Source organism: Mustelus asterias, chromosome 18 (genome assembly GCF_964213995.1).
Source record: "Mustelus asterias chromosome 18, sMusAst1.hap1.1, whole genome shotgun sequence".
Lineage (NCBI taxonomy): Eukaryota > Metazoa > Chordata > Chondrichthyes > Carcharhiniformes > Triakidae > Mustelus > Mustelus asterias.
The window spans coordinates 51270098-51284734 of NC_135818.1; the positions used below are offsets into that span (position 1 = coordinate 51270098).

The 14637-nt window shown below is 43.0% G+C and overlaps 1 protein-coding gene across 2 annotated transcripts in view; it reads left to right on the top strand.

Moving 5' to 3' along the window:
- Window positions 1-12880: 12880 nt before the first annotated feature.
- fermt2 (FERM domain containing kindlin 2) overlaps window positions 12881-14637 on the top strand; it is a 130729-nt gene continuing 128972 nt past the window's right edge. For both annotated transcript variants that reach the window (XM_078233916.1, XM_078233917.1), the window contains exons 1-2: window positions 12881-13443; window positions 14392-14561. In XM_078233916.1, the coding sequence (XP_078090042.1) occupies window positions 14405-14561 (157 nt within the window). In that variant the 5' untranslated portion in view covers window positions 12881-13443; window positions 14392-14404. The remainder of the gene's footprint in view (window positions 13444-14391; window positions 14562-14637) is intronic.

The following is a 14637-nucleotide window of genomic DNA, read 5'->3' on the forward strand; positions in this document are numbered from 1 at the left end:
CAACCTAACCCGCACATCTTTGGACTGTGGGAGGAAACCGGAGCACCCGGAGGAAACCCACGCAGACACGAGGAGAACGTGCAAACTCCACACAGACAGTGACATTTATCCAAGAAAAGGTAATGGAAAAAGGTCTTCTGAGAAAATTCTAGTCAATTTGTCTACAAAACACATCAAGCAAACAGTGAACCTTACTGAGTGGATCATGATAAGCTCTAGGCAGAACATTAAGAATTCAAAGGAATTTGTCTCATTCTTTTCTCATTCATCCTATAAACTGCTCAAGATTGCTTGGTTTGTAACACACCAGGCCAACATGGTTCCTGATCTCTTTAAAGCCTTGGTCAGACATGGACACAGGAGCTGAATTGAGACATACCGGATTCTTGGGACTTCACAGGGTAGATACTGAGAGGTTCTTTTCCCTTGTGGGGGAGTCTCAGACTAGAAGGAATAATCTCAGAGTAAGGGGTCACCCATTTAAGGAAGAGATGAAGAGGAATTTCTTCTCTCAGAGGGTGGTGAATCTGTGGAATTCTTTACTGCTGAGGGCTGTAGAGGCTGGGTCATTAAATATGTTCAAGGCTGAGATAGGTTTTTAATCAGTAAGGAAATCAAGGGTTATGGAGTTGAGGATTATCACATCAGATCAGTCATGATCTCATTGAATGGCAGAGCAGACTCGATGGGCTGAATGGCCAACTTCTGCTCCTGCATTTTATGGTCTTATTCCAGAAGTGAGGTGACAGTGACTGCTTTTGATATCAAAGCAACAGTTGATTGCGTGTGGCATCAAGGTGCCCTAGTAGAATTTGAAATCAGAGGGAAAGCTCTCCACAGGTTGGAGGAATAACTAGCAAAAAAGGCGACTGTGATTGTTGAAGGCCAATCATCTCAGCACCAGAACATTGTTGCAAATGTTCCTAAGGGTAGCATTTTAGGTCCAACTACCTTCAGCTGTTTCATTGATTACCTTCCCACCATCATAACGTCAGGAGTGATGTTCGCTGATGATTGCACAATCTTCAGGACAATTCACAACTCCTCAGTAAGTGAGGCTGTCAGTGCCCACATGCAACAAGACCTGGACAATTTTCAGGCTTGGGTTGATAAGTGGCAAGTAACATTTACGTCACACGAGTGCCAGGCAATTACCATCTTCTGAGAGTCTAATCACTTGACATTCAATGACATAACTATTTTTGAATCCCCCATCATCAACATCCTGGAGGTTACCATTGATCAGTCACCTGACTGGACCAGTCACATAACTACTATAGCTCTAAGAGCAGGTTAGAGATTGGGAATTCTGTAACAAATAACTCACCCTCTGACTCCATAAAACCTGACAAGACAGATGGAATAAATACTCTCCAACAGCACAGAGCAGCTCAACACCATCTAAGACAAAGCAGCCTGTTTTATTAGCTCCCCATCCACCACCTTAAACATCCACTCCCATCACCACTGGTGGACTGTGGCTGGAATGTGTACTTCCGCTCCTATGTCTGGAATGTGTTACTTCCGCTCCTATGTCTTATGGTCTTATTCGAGGAATTAAGGGCTATGGGGAGAGAGCGGGTAAATGGAGTTGAAATCAACCATGATTGAATGGTGGAGTGGACTCGATGGGCCGAATGGCCTTACTTCCGCTCCTATGTCTTATGGTCTTATGCTCTTACAAGCGATTCACCAAGGTTTCTTTGACAGCACCTCCCAAACCCGTGACATCTACCACCCAGAGGAACAAGTACAGCAGGTGCAAGGGACCACCCCCACCTCCAAAGTCTCCTCCAAGGGTGGTACGGTGGCACAGTGGTTAGCACTGAGGCCTCACAGCGCCAGAGACCTGGGTTCGATTCCTGGCTTGGGTCACTGTCTGTGCGGAGTCTGCACATTCTCCCCATATCTGCGTGGGTTTCCTCTGGGTGCTCTGGTTTCCTCCCACAGGCGCCAGAGTGTGGCGATTAGGGGATTTTCACAATAACTTCATTGCAGTGTTAATGTAAGCCTATTTGTAACACTAATAAATAAACTTTGAAAAAACTTTGAAGTCAAACAACATCCTGACATGGAATTCCATCGCCCTTCCTTTGCTATCGCTGGGTCAAAATCCTGGACCTTCCTCCCTAACAGCACTATGGGTGTACCAACATCACGAGGACTGCAGCAGATCAAGAATGCAGCTCACCACTACTTACCCAAGGGCAATTAGGGATGAGCAATAATTGCTGGCCTTGTCGGCAATGTGAGCTGCCCATAAATAAATCATAATAATTCCTGTAATCATATGCCTGGTCACTCCGTGAACTCTCAAATCTCACGGTCTTTATCTTTCTTCCAGTTCTCTTGACCACTTTATTAAGGTTTATACATAAGAACATGCATAGAAACTAGAAGCAGGAGTAGGCCATTCAGGCCTGCTCCACCATTCTTTATGCCCATGGCTGATCATCAAAATCAATATCCTGATCGCCCCTGTTCCCCCCATATCCCTTGATCCCTTTAGCCCCAAGAGCTATATCTAATTCCTTCATGAAATCACACATTTTGGCCTCAACTAATTTCTGTTCGTGAATTCTACAGATTCACCACTCCCTCGGTGAAGAAAGTTCTCCTCATCTCAGTCCTAAAAGGTTTATCCCTTATCCTCAAACTATGACCCCTAATTCTGGACTCCCCCACCATTGGGGACATTCTTTCTGAATCTACCCTCTCTAATCCTATTAGAATTTTCTACATTTCTGTGAGTACTCTCTCACTGAATATAATCCCAACCGATTTAGTGTCTCCTCATATAGCAGCCCTCCATCCCAGGAATCAGCCTGGTAAACCTTTGCTGCACTCCTTCTATAGCAAGAACATCCTTCCTCAAATAAGGACACCAAAACTGCACATAATACTCCAGGTGTGGTCTCACCGGCAGCCTATAGAATTTCAGTAAAACATCCTTATCCCTGTACTCAAATCCTCTCGCTATGAAGGCCAACATACTATTTGACTTCTTTACTGCCTGCTGTACCTGTGCGCTTAATTTCAGCAATGGATGCACAAGGACACCAATATCTCACTGAATATCCACCTCTCTCAATTTACACCCATCCAAAGAATTACCTTCCTATTTTTTCTACCGAAGTGGACAACCTCATATTTATCAACATTATACTGCATCTGTCATGCATATGCTCCCTCACTCAGCCTGTCCCAACATTCAATCATTGATAGGTTGCCATTTATTTCAGCTCAACATCAAGAAAGTCAAAGTATTATCTTTGGCCCCTGCTACAAACTGCCACTGACTCCATTTCCCTCCCTCAGACCAAATCAGATAGTAGAGAGTATGGAAACTCGTATACATGCCTTAATCACCTCCAGACAATGTTAATACAATGTCAACTTTGTTGACTCCTATCCTCCAACCACAACAAACTTCTGCAAGACTCTGCAACTCTGTTACCTTGTCTCAAATTAAGATTTGTTGACCCATTTTCCCACTCCTGCTGATCTCTATTGGTTCCATGTACACCAACACATTGATTTTAAAATTCTCACTCCATGGCCTCACTGTGCCCCAAATGTGACATATTCCTCAGTCTTCGACCTCCTCCTCAATGTTCCATTTTTTATTCTTGGCATTTCCACACCATCAGTACCATCCCTTCCCCAACATCTATTCATCCCTCCACTGGTGCAGAGCTTTTCACCACTTTAGTCTGCTCTCTGTAAACTTCCTCTAAATTTGTTCACTTTTTAAAATTTGTTCATGAGATATGGGCATTGCAGGCAAGGTAATCATTTATTGTCTGTCTCTAACTGTCCTTGAGAAGGTAGTGGGGAGCTGTCTTCTTGAACCAGTGCAATAAATGTGATCTCGATACACCCACACTGGTGGATTTCAGGGATTTTGCCCAGCAGCAGTGAAGGAATGGGAATATAGTTCCACGGCACTCGGTTTCCTCCCACAGTCCAAAGATGTGCAGGTTAGGTGGATTGGCTATGTTAAATTGCCCCTTAGTGACAGGGGGAACTAGCTAGGGTAAATGCATGGGGTTTTGGGGTGGGATTGTGGTTGCTGTAGACGCGATGGGCCGAATGGCCTCCTTCTGCACTGTAGGATTCTATGATTCTATGTATGAGACTTGGAGGGCAAATTGTTCATGGTGATCTCTTTGTTCCTGTAGGTAGGAGAGGAGGCAAGTTTGGAAGGTGCTGTTGAAGGTACCTTTCTGAGTTGCTACAGTGTATTTTCTTGATGATATGCACTGTATGCCAGTGATAGTTGGAGTGAATGTTTAAGGTGGCAGATAGAGTGACAATTAAGGGGCTGCTTTGACTTGGATGATGTTCAGCCTCTTGAGTGTTTTGGAACTGCATCATCAAGACAAGTAAGAAGTATTCCATCAAACTCCTACCTGTGCCTTGTAGATAATGGAGAGTCTTTAGGGAGTCAGGAGGTATGTTACTTGCCACAGAATTCACAACCTCTGGCCTGCCCTTGTAGATAGAAAATTAATGTGGCTGGTCCAGTTAGGTTTCTGTTTTTTTTAGCTTCAAGACGGTGACAATGGGGAATTCACTGATGGGAATGCCTTTGAGTGTCATGGACAAATGGATACATTCTCTCCTACTGCCAATGCCATTGCCTGGCAATTGTATGGCGCAAATGTTACTTGCCACTTAACAGCCCAAGTCTGAATGTTGCCAAGGTCTTTCTACACACAAGCATGGAAAGCTTCATACCTGAGGAGCTGCGAATGGTGCTGAACACTCTGCAATCATCAGTGAACATTCTCACTTCTGAGTTTATAATGGAGGGAAGGTCATTGATGAAGCAACTGAAGATGGTTAGGTCCTGCAGGAACTCCTGCAGTGATGTCCTGAAGCTGAGATAATTGGCTTCCAAGAACCACAACCATTTTCCTTTGTGCTAGATACGAGTCCAGCCATCAGAGAAATAATCCCCCTCAGTATTTTCCCACTGACTTCAGATTTGCTGGGGCTCCATAGCACGGGACTGTGTTACTTACTCCCACCCCTATTGGCTCTGATTTACATGGGATTAATTCTAACCCATATGATTGACTCTTAATGCCTATAGAGTTTGCAGAAATTACTGATTTGCCAGTGTTCCTCATATTCTAAGAACAAATAAAATAATGTTGTAAAAAGGCAGCCCTTTTCTGGGTTTGTTGAAGACTCCTCTTTTCTGTTTCTCCTGCAGTGCGATGAACAACACCATGTCTAAAACACTCACCACCACAACAGATTTTTGTGGCGAAACTTAATTGTGTATTTTTTCAATTCGTAAAAGTTGGGAAAAGGTAAAGTGCTATGATCTCTTTAGGGACCTTAACGAGAAATTCAAACTTCCAATTAACAGTTGAAAAAATTACACATCAAGATTTCATGTTTTACAACTTTTACTGTAATAAATAACGAAAAATAAACTATTGAGCAAACACTCCTTTTTTTAGGCAACTTGTACATTAAACTACAGAAAGGAGATTCCCCATTTAACTGAAAATCTCCCACCGTCGTTATATGTTACATTGTCATTTAATTGGACACTTCATCCTCTAGGATCCAGTCTAAATTTATTCTCAGCTCCCAATGATCTGATTCCAAAACTGACTTTCAATTGAGTGTTCAATTTATTTTCTAGCCCCAAGCTAGGTGAATCTTCCAGCCTCCTTTAAATCCTTATGAATTCAGTCTTTAATCTGAGTGCTAGCTCCTTCCACATTCTGTGTGGTAAACAGTAGAGTAGGTATTTTCTCTGCTTCGGAAAGTGAATTGGTTGTGACTATTTCTTGCTTTCTGCCTCTCAGATGTCAGCCTGTGATCTTCCTGGATTTGTAGAAAAGCCTGGACCTTCCCATAGCAACATGAAACATGCTAGCCTTATATATATAGGTACAGTTGCGAATTTGCTACTTTTGATGCCAACTCCCTTTCATCCTGGAAGTAAATGGGTGGTTTATAGCATTTCCGGGACTTTGGGAGGCTTAAGGTCTACTTATGGAATACTCAAGGGAATGCTGCCATTGAATCCAAGTGTAAATATCATTTTTAAAATGTATTTGTTCATGCCAGTTGAGCTTCACTGGTTGTACCAGCAATTGTCCATCCCCAATTGCCCTTGAGAAGGTTGTGGTGAGTGAACCGCTTGAATCCCATGTAAATCAGCACCATGTCTTGTAGTGCTGTCAGGAGGGGAGTGCCATGGTTTTCATCCAGTAACATTGAAAGAATGGGAATATAGTTTCAAATCAGGATGGGGTGTAGCTTTGTGGGGAACTTGCAGGCGGTGGTGTTCTCATGCATCTGATGCCCTTCTCCTTCTCATCTTATGATAGAGGGAAGTCTTGGGTGAAGCAGATGAAGCTACTACTCTGAGGAACTCCTGCAGCAAGTTCCTGAACTGAGCTGATTAACCTTCAAAAACCACAACCATCTTCCTTTGTGCTAGATCTGACTCCAGCCAGTGGAGAGTTTCCGCATGACTTCCGTTGACTTTAGTTTTGCTAGGAGACCACTGTGCCTCACTCAGTTAAATGCTCCCTTGATTTCAAGTGGCACCTTCTTCTCAGTAAAACAATTGGATTCTCCTATTGATCTCCAACAATCAAGGCACCCAAACTCGCTGCCAGGCAGACTTCAGGACAGAAATTTAATAAGATCTAATAATCATAGAAGCCTCACAATTACAACATAGAATATAATCATAGAATCCATACAGTACAAAAGGAGGCCATTCAGCCGAACGGGTCTGTACTGACCACATCCCACCCAGGACCTATTCCTGTAACCTCATACATTTACCCTGCTAATCCCCTTGACACTAGGGTCAATTTAGCATGGCCAATCAACCTAACCTGCACATCTTTGGACTGTGGGATGAAACCGGAGCACCTGGAGGAAACCCACACAGACACAGGGAGAAAGTGCAAACTCCACACAGACAGTGACCTGAGGCCGGAATTGAACCTGAGTCTGTGGCGCTGTGAGGCAGCAGTGCTAACCACTGTGCCACCATGCCACCCAGAGGTGTTGGTTCAGCTCAGTTTGCTCGATAGCTGGTTAGTGATGCCAACAGTGTGGGTTCAATTCGCCTACCGGCTGAGATTATTCATGAACACCTTCCCCCTAAGAAAATAAAAATTAATCACCATAGTTACATGTTTTCATAAACGGTACCCAAAGTATAACAACTTATAACATTCTATACGCTTTAACAACTTACTACACATAGCAGAAGTAACATTTTCTTCCCATAATGTCACATCCATTAAACGGTCCATCCTGACAGCATCACAATATTGAATCTGTATCAATCAAATATATGGAGCAGTCAAGTTTTAAGGTTCTTTTTACAGTGATTTTGAAAGTCCATCCTTTCAAATGGTAGAGAAGTGGTTTTATTGCTAATAACTCCTTTTTCATGGTGATGAAAGTCCATTTTGTTTTAATGTCCTTGGATAAAATGTGACACAATTGATTCAGCCTGGGAAACTTTGTCAAGAACAATATTGTTGATTTCTGACAGTTCTTCTGGTTTTTGAATACCAGCAGATATAAATTGTAGAGTCAAAAGAAATTATGCTTTTTACCCTCTGGATTCAGTATTTCCTTTGGTTCTTCATTAAAATGAATGTGCTGACTTTTTAACTGAGTCTTTGAATAACCCTGTTCAGATTTTATCTTGATCTTCATTTTCTTTCAGGGCCGTAGATTCTTTAAGGTCCAGGTCAAAAAAGACTCAGTCAAATAAATCTCTGAAAAATATTTTCTAAGTTTAAACACAGGATTAAGATTTTTCTTCGCTGCTTTAAGAAGTTCATTAGAATCACGTTGATGATTAGTGAAGAAATCTTAGTACTTTTTTTCAGCAAGTTCCCTTATAGATTCCAACTCCCTTATAAGTACGACGGTTTCATCTTTGTTTTCCAAAACTTTAATATGCCCTTACAGTTCTAAAATAATTGTATTCACCAGATTCAAATTATTTTGATTTATCACACTGTCTCTCCTTTGTTCATTAGCATGAAATCCTGCTGCCTTATTCTGTTCTCACTCCTGTGACTTAGAGTCTGCAGGCAAGTTCAAAGCAGACAGAGTCCGTTTGTTTGCATTTGACTTTAACCCTTAGCCATTAATCTAAGGGTTTTTTGTCTCTTCCATGTTAAAAGTTTGAACTTTTAACTCTAGTTTTGATCCCTTGAGTCAAACCCTTGTCCTTTGCAACAATGACAAGTATAAGTTCTTCCAAGTTCATTAATGGGGTTGTTACATTTAAAATTAAAGTTTATTCATTAGTGTCACAAGTGGGTTTTCATTAATGCTGCAATGAAGTTACTGTGTAAATCCCCTAGTCACCACACTCTGGCGCCTGTCCGGGTATACTGTGAGGGAGAATTTAGCATAGCCAATGCACCTAACCAGCATGTCTTTCGGATTGGGAGGAAACCGGAGCACCCGGAAGAAACCCACACAGATATGGGGAGAACGTGCAGACTCTGCACAGACAATGACCCAAGCCAGGAATCGAACCTAGGTCCCTGGCGCTGTGAGGCAGCAGTGCTAACCATTGTGCCACCGTGCTACCCCATCTATATCTTTAATTGAGATAGTTCTTTCAACAGTAGGAATACAAATAGTCCCTAATTCTTTGAGTACATTGTCAATTTCAATCCACCTGCTCCCATCCCAGGAGCTGGCAACACCTTATCCCCTGAGAAGTCATTTCCTCATATGAAATCAACATTACCAATAGACAATTCAGATATTACTTCATCAATAACAGACTCATTGATTAAAGGACAAATTAATTTCACCCTACACAATGGAACAGGTAACCAATTTCCATCTATACTTTGTATCAATACGTTATTTAGTGAACTCTCTGGAAAGAAATTCTCATCTTTTCCCAGCATCAGGCTTTAAGCCGAACCTATATCCCTAAGGGTAATAATTTTTTTATCATTGAATAATTAAGTTGCTTTGCACTTAAATATAAAACTCCTGTAATCTTTTATGCTCCACTTTACACCTACTGTAAATACATTAAATGGAAGCAGTTTTTCACCAGCTCTCCCTACTTACACAGCACTCACTGGAAAATACTGGACACACTTACCCTAGTTTCAACTTTCAGTATATTACTTTCACATGTCCAGTTTTATTTTATATTAATCCCCTTGAATCATTTTTATCTCCAATACTGTCTTTTTCACCATTCTGGGAAGTACCTGTCCTTTAAGTTGCGCCATCCTCCTCATTATAATTCGTGTTATGTTCACTGTCAGATAGTTGACCTCGGCAGCTTGTTGCACAGGTTTGCAAACAAAGGTTTGCTGCCACCCAGGTGTTTGTGAGATAAGTCATAACAATCAGCTAAAACAGCTGCCTTCCTGATATTAGGAACTTTAACTTTCAAGGTGGGATTTGATTCCTAAAGGATTACTGTTTCTGATTTCCTCCATTATTAGCTCATCTCTAAAGTTTTCAAAATCTTGCACTACTTCATTGACTTATACTACCGAGCAAGGATCATCCCACTTTCTCGAGCAAATTCCACAAAAGTCTGATTCTGTCTCTTCTTCAAGTTTCTAAATTTGCATCCATAAGTTTCTGGAACTAGCCCACACATATTGAGCACATCTGTCATATTCTGTAAACTGATCACCAGAAAGAGTCAAATCAACCTCCAATGTATTTCCTCACAAAACGCTTTTTAACAGGATTGTCTCAATTCCTTGTGGTCATTGTCGCTTTGCAGCAATTTTCTCACATCATAAAAAATACATTTCACCTCTTTCCTCACTGAATCTAGGCACTACGAGAGCATTCCTTGCCAAATCAAGACTGGGAGTTAAATCTAACGCCATGTCAAATTTCCATGTCATCCATGTTTATGTAATCAAAGCTTTTCTCCGTCCAATTCAAGTCCCTGGCTTCCCTCTCTCTTTGAACTTCGAACTCAAGTTTTTGCATTTCTCTTTCTCTTGCTTTGTCCTCTCTTTCACACTCTCAAATGTTTTTCATTTTTTTCTTTCTCAAATTCAAATTTTTGCTTTTCTCTACCTCTTTCCAATCTGAGTTGTTTCATTTTGCAATTGAATCCTGGCTAACTCAATCAGCATTTTATCTACATCACCTTTTCTTCTTTTAATGTTCAAATGTTGAACCAATACCTCAGCTATTTCTGCTTTCCTGATGTGGACTTTTAACTCAATTTCTTTCCTCTCCCTTTAAATTAAACTTTGTTTTCAAATCCCTCCATAGCACCACACCATCTTATCTCTCTAATTTCCTCCAACACTGCAATGCTCTGGAATCTTTATGTTACTCTAATTCTAGTCTGCTGAGTATCCCTGATGTTAATTGCGCCACTATTGGTGATGATGCCTTCAGCTGCCCTGCCTTAAACTTTAAAATTTCCTCCCTAAACTTTTGCCTCTTTCACTCCTCTTGAGATAACCCTTAAATCGTAATTCTTTGACCGAGCTACTTTTCTTTCCTTAAGTGGCACGGTTTTAAATTGTGTTTGGTGACACTGCTGTGATGCACCTTGGGATGTGTTTTACTATGATAGAGGCATTATATACATGAAAGTTGTTCAGCATACAGACAATCACAAAGCTGCATTTCTGTCATCAAATGGGACCCCAGAACAAAATTGAACCTGGGTAGGGCAATCCACTCCAGAAAATAAATGCCTACATCACAGTGTATATAAACTCTGAATGCTGGTTATGGGAAATCATGACAAATGATGAGCTGGAAATTGAATTGTCTCGAAATAAAATAAAATGGATGGGGCATGAGTGGACTTTCTGAGGTGAATGAAGCCTAACTAACAGTGTGTGTGTGTGTGTGTGAGTGTGGAGTGGCTGGAGTTAAAAACAGAAAATGCTGCATAAACTCCGCAGGTCTGGTAGCATCCATGGAGAAAGAGTATTAACATTTGTGCATGGATGGATGTAAATGATTCTTCCACAGGGGCTGGCGTTTTTTGAATTTGATTTGATTTGATTTATGAATGTCACATGTATTGGGATACAGTGAAAAGTATTGTTTCTTGCACGCTATACAGACAAAAATGTACCATTTATAGAGTACATAGGGGAGAAGGAGAGGGTGTAGGATATATTTTTTAAAATGTTTACTCCATCTTTAAAGTTACAAAGCCAATGCTCAGAATGGACTGGACAAACCCAAATCCATTCCTTGCTTGCTCCAAAAAACAAATTAAAAATCCAATTGAATCCAATTCAAGGTCCCCATAAAATGGACAAAAGGGGGGCTCAGTGGTTAGCACTGCTGCCTCACAGTGCCAAGATCCTGGGTTTGATTCTTGACTTGGGTCACTGTCTGTGCAGAGTCTGCACATTCTCCCTGTGAATGCGTGGGTTTCCTCCGGGCGCTCCAGTTTCCCTCCCACAGTCCGAAAGATATGCTGGTTAGGTGCCAAATTCTCCCTCAGTGTACCCAAACGGGAGCCGGTGTGTGACGACTAGGGGGTTTTCACAATAACTTCATTGCAGTGTTAATGTAAGCCTACTTATGACACTAATAAAAAAAACAAGATCCAAGCAGACAAGATGAGGCATTGCACCCCATTTTGAGCTTGATCTGATGCTTGATCTTAGCCTGACTTTAGGAAGCATAGTGGGGGACACGCCCCTGTCTACATCAACGGGGATAAAGTGATAATGGCCGAGTGCTTCAAGTTTCTACGTGTCCAGATCACCAATAACCTGTCCTGGTCCCTCCATGCGGAGCTATAGTTAAGAAAGCCCACCAATGCCTCTACTTTCTCAGAAGGTGAAGGAAATTCAGCATGTGCACTACAATTCTCACCAACTTTTACAGATACACCAAAGAAAGCATCCTTTCTGGTTGTATTACAGCTTGGTATGGCTCCTGCTCTGCCCAAGACCACAAGAAACTACAAAGGGTCTTGAACGAAGCCCAATCCATCACGCAAACCAGCCTCCCATCCATTAACTTTGTGTATATTTCCCACTGCCTCGGAAAAGCAGCCATCATAATCAAGGACCCTACACACCCCGGACATTCTCTCTTCCACCTTCTTCCATCAGGAAAAAGAACAAAAGTCTGAGGTCACGTACCAATCAAGAACAGCTTTTCCCCTACTGCCATCAGACTTTTGAATGGACCTACCTCAGAAAGCTGATCTTGTTCTACGCTCTAGCTATGACTATAGCACAACATTTTGCACACTCTCCTTTATTTCTCTATGTATGGTATGCTTTGTCTGTATAGCATGCAAGAAACAATACTTTTCACTGTATACTAATGCATATGACAATAATAAATCAAAAGAATTCCTCCCACAGTCTGAAAGACATGCTGGTTAAAGTTTAAACTTTATTTATTAGTGTCACAAGTAGGCTTATATTAACACTGCTATGAAGTTACTGTGAAATTCCCCTTGTCGCCACACTCTGGTGCCTGTTCGGGTACACTGGGGGGGAATTTAGCATGGCCAATGCACCTAACCAGCACGTCTTTCGGACCGTGGAAGGAAACCGGAGCACTCAGAGGAAACCCGTGCAAACATGGGCAGATTGTGCAGACTCCCCACAGATAGTGACCCACGCCAGGAATCGAACCCGGGTCCCTGGTTAGGTGCATGGGGCCACGCCAAATTCTCCCTCGGTGTATACGAACAGTCGCTGGAGTGTGGGGACGGTGGGGGGTGGGGAGGAGGATTTTCCCAGTACCTTCATTGAGGTGTTAATGTAAGCCGACTTGAGACACCAATGAAAGCAAAGCAAGATCCAAGCTGACAAGATGAGGCATTGCACGCCCATCCCCGGGCTTGATCTGACGCTTGATCTTGAGCCAAAAAGGTGGGAGAGAGGGTGCAGGATTTCTGAGCTCCATACACAATGCTAACGGGAATGTCTGTCTCTGTGTGTGTGTGTGTAAATTATCCCTGGAGCTCGAGGCCCGGATGTGCGGCGCTGCTGCTCATTTCCATAAAAGGCAGCGGAGGCTCGGGCTGTGAGTGCGGGGCAGTGGAGGGATCCCGGTGGGAGCAGCAGTAGCCGCAGCCGGAGAGAGGGGCTGGACTGGGTGGGGGCGCAGTGTGAAGGAGGGAGAGAGTGAGTGTGTCCCGGGTTCGAGCGCAGCCATGGACAGGCGGCTGTGAGAGAGAGAGAGAGGAGCCGCTGAGATTGAACTTTGAGGCGAGTCAGAGACGCTGAGAGAGAGAAAGCCCGGGATTGAGACTCCATTAAAGGTCCAGCAGGGAAGGCGAGGAGCCGGCAGCCCGGACACTTTCCTTTTCCCTCTCTCTGTGTGTGTGTGAAGGGAAAAACTGTCAAAAAAAAATCATATATAATTTTTTTCTTCATCATCATCTTCCCGTTGCTGGGGTTGCCGCCAACATTAGTTTGCAGCGGATTTTCTGAGGTAATTATCTTCCGGCGTTATTTATCCTGGAATAACTGTTGCTGTGGGAGTCCACCCCACCCCCCATCGCCACCGTTAGCTGTGGGCCCACACTCTCACTCTGGGGGAGTCTGGAGAGGGAGAGAGGCGGACTCCATTCGGCTCCGGGGAGGGGGGCAGTTTTACTCGGGCTGAGGGAGGGGGTGGTGGGGGGGATATTTTCTTTTTTTGGCGGGGGTGATTTTGGTCGTCGAGCTTTTTTTTTGTCCTTTTTTTCCCCTCCCCTCCCCTCCCAATCTGGATGCAGTGACAGGCGGGAGGATTTTTTGGGGGGGTCTCTTTCTCACACCATGGGCTTCATTCACCTTTTTGAGGATGGGTTGATTATAAAACGGAAAGCGCCTTTTTTCAAACAAAAAGACATTCCGTGATTTATTTATTTTATTGTATTTGGACTCCCCCTTCCCCGGAATGAAAATGGTTTTTAATTTCACTCCAAATTCTTTTTTTTTAATGAGGGGGAAACCTCAGTGATCACCACTCCCTCACCTTTTTTCTAAAGTGTGTTACAAACCTTGCGAAGCCTCATTTTGTTCTGTGTAACTTTTAAATATGTTTTTTTTTCAATAAATAAGAAACGATTTCAACAGGTTTGTGGCACCGCTGTCAGTGTGGGGTTTTTGAAACCCCTCTAACGGGAAATGCACAGCAGCGGAAAGCCCACTCACTTTTTGTCCATGCGAAGCGCTTCAGTTCTTCAAAACCGTTGACTCCCTGTGATCCACATTGGTTGCAAGATCACTCTTGCTGTGCTGTCACCATATGTTGTTGCATAGCTGGGCTGGGGTAGGGGAGACTAAATGACATTACCCGTTTATTCCAATAGCCGATCATTAGTTTAGTCTGACAATTTTTAAAAACCAGTTCGTTTAACTCTTCCCCCCCCCCCCCCCCCACATCCCATCCCAGATTAAAAGATATTATGGCTTTGGACGGTATCCGGATGCCGGATGGCTGCTACGCGGATGGGACGTGGGAACTCAATGTTCTGGTGACCGACCTGAGCCGCGACGTTTCCCTCCGAGTGACCGGAGAAGTGCACATAGGTGGAGTGATGCTCAAGCTGGTGGAGAAACTGGGTGAGTCCTCACTTACTTTGGCCACTTGCAAACCGAAAAAACGACATGGATGTTGTCGAGATAAGCGGATTCTCAC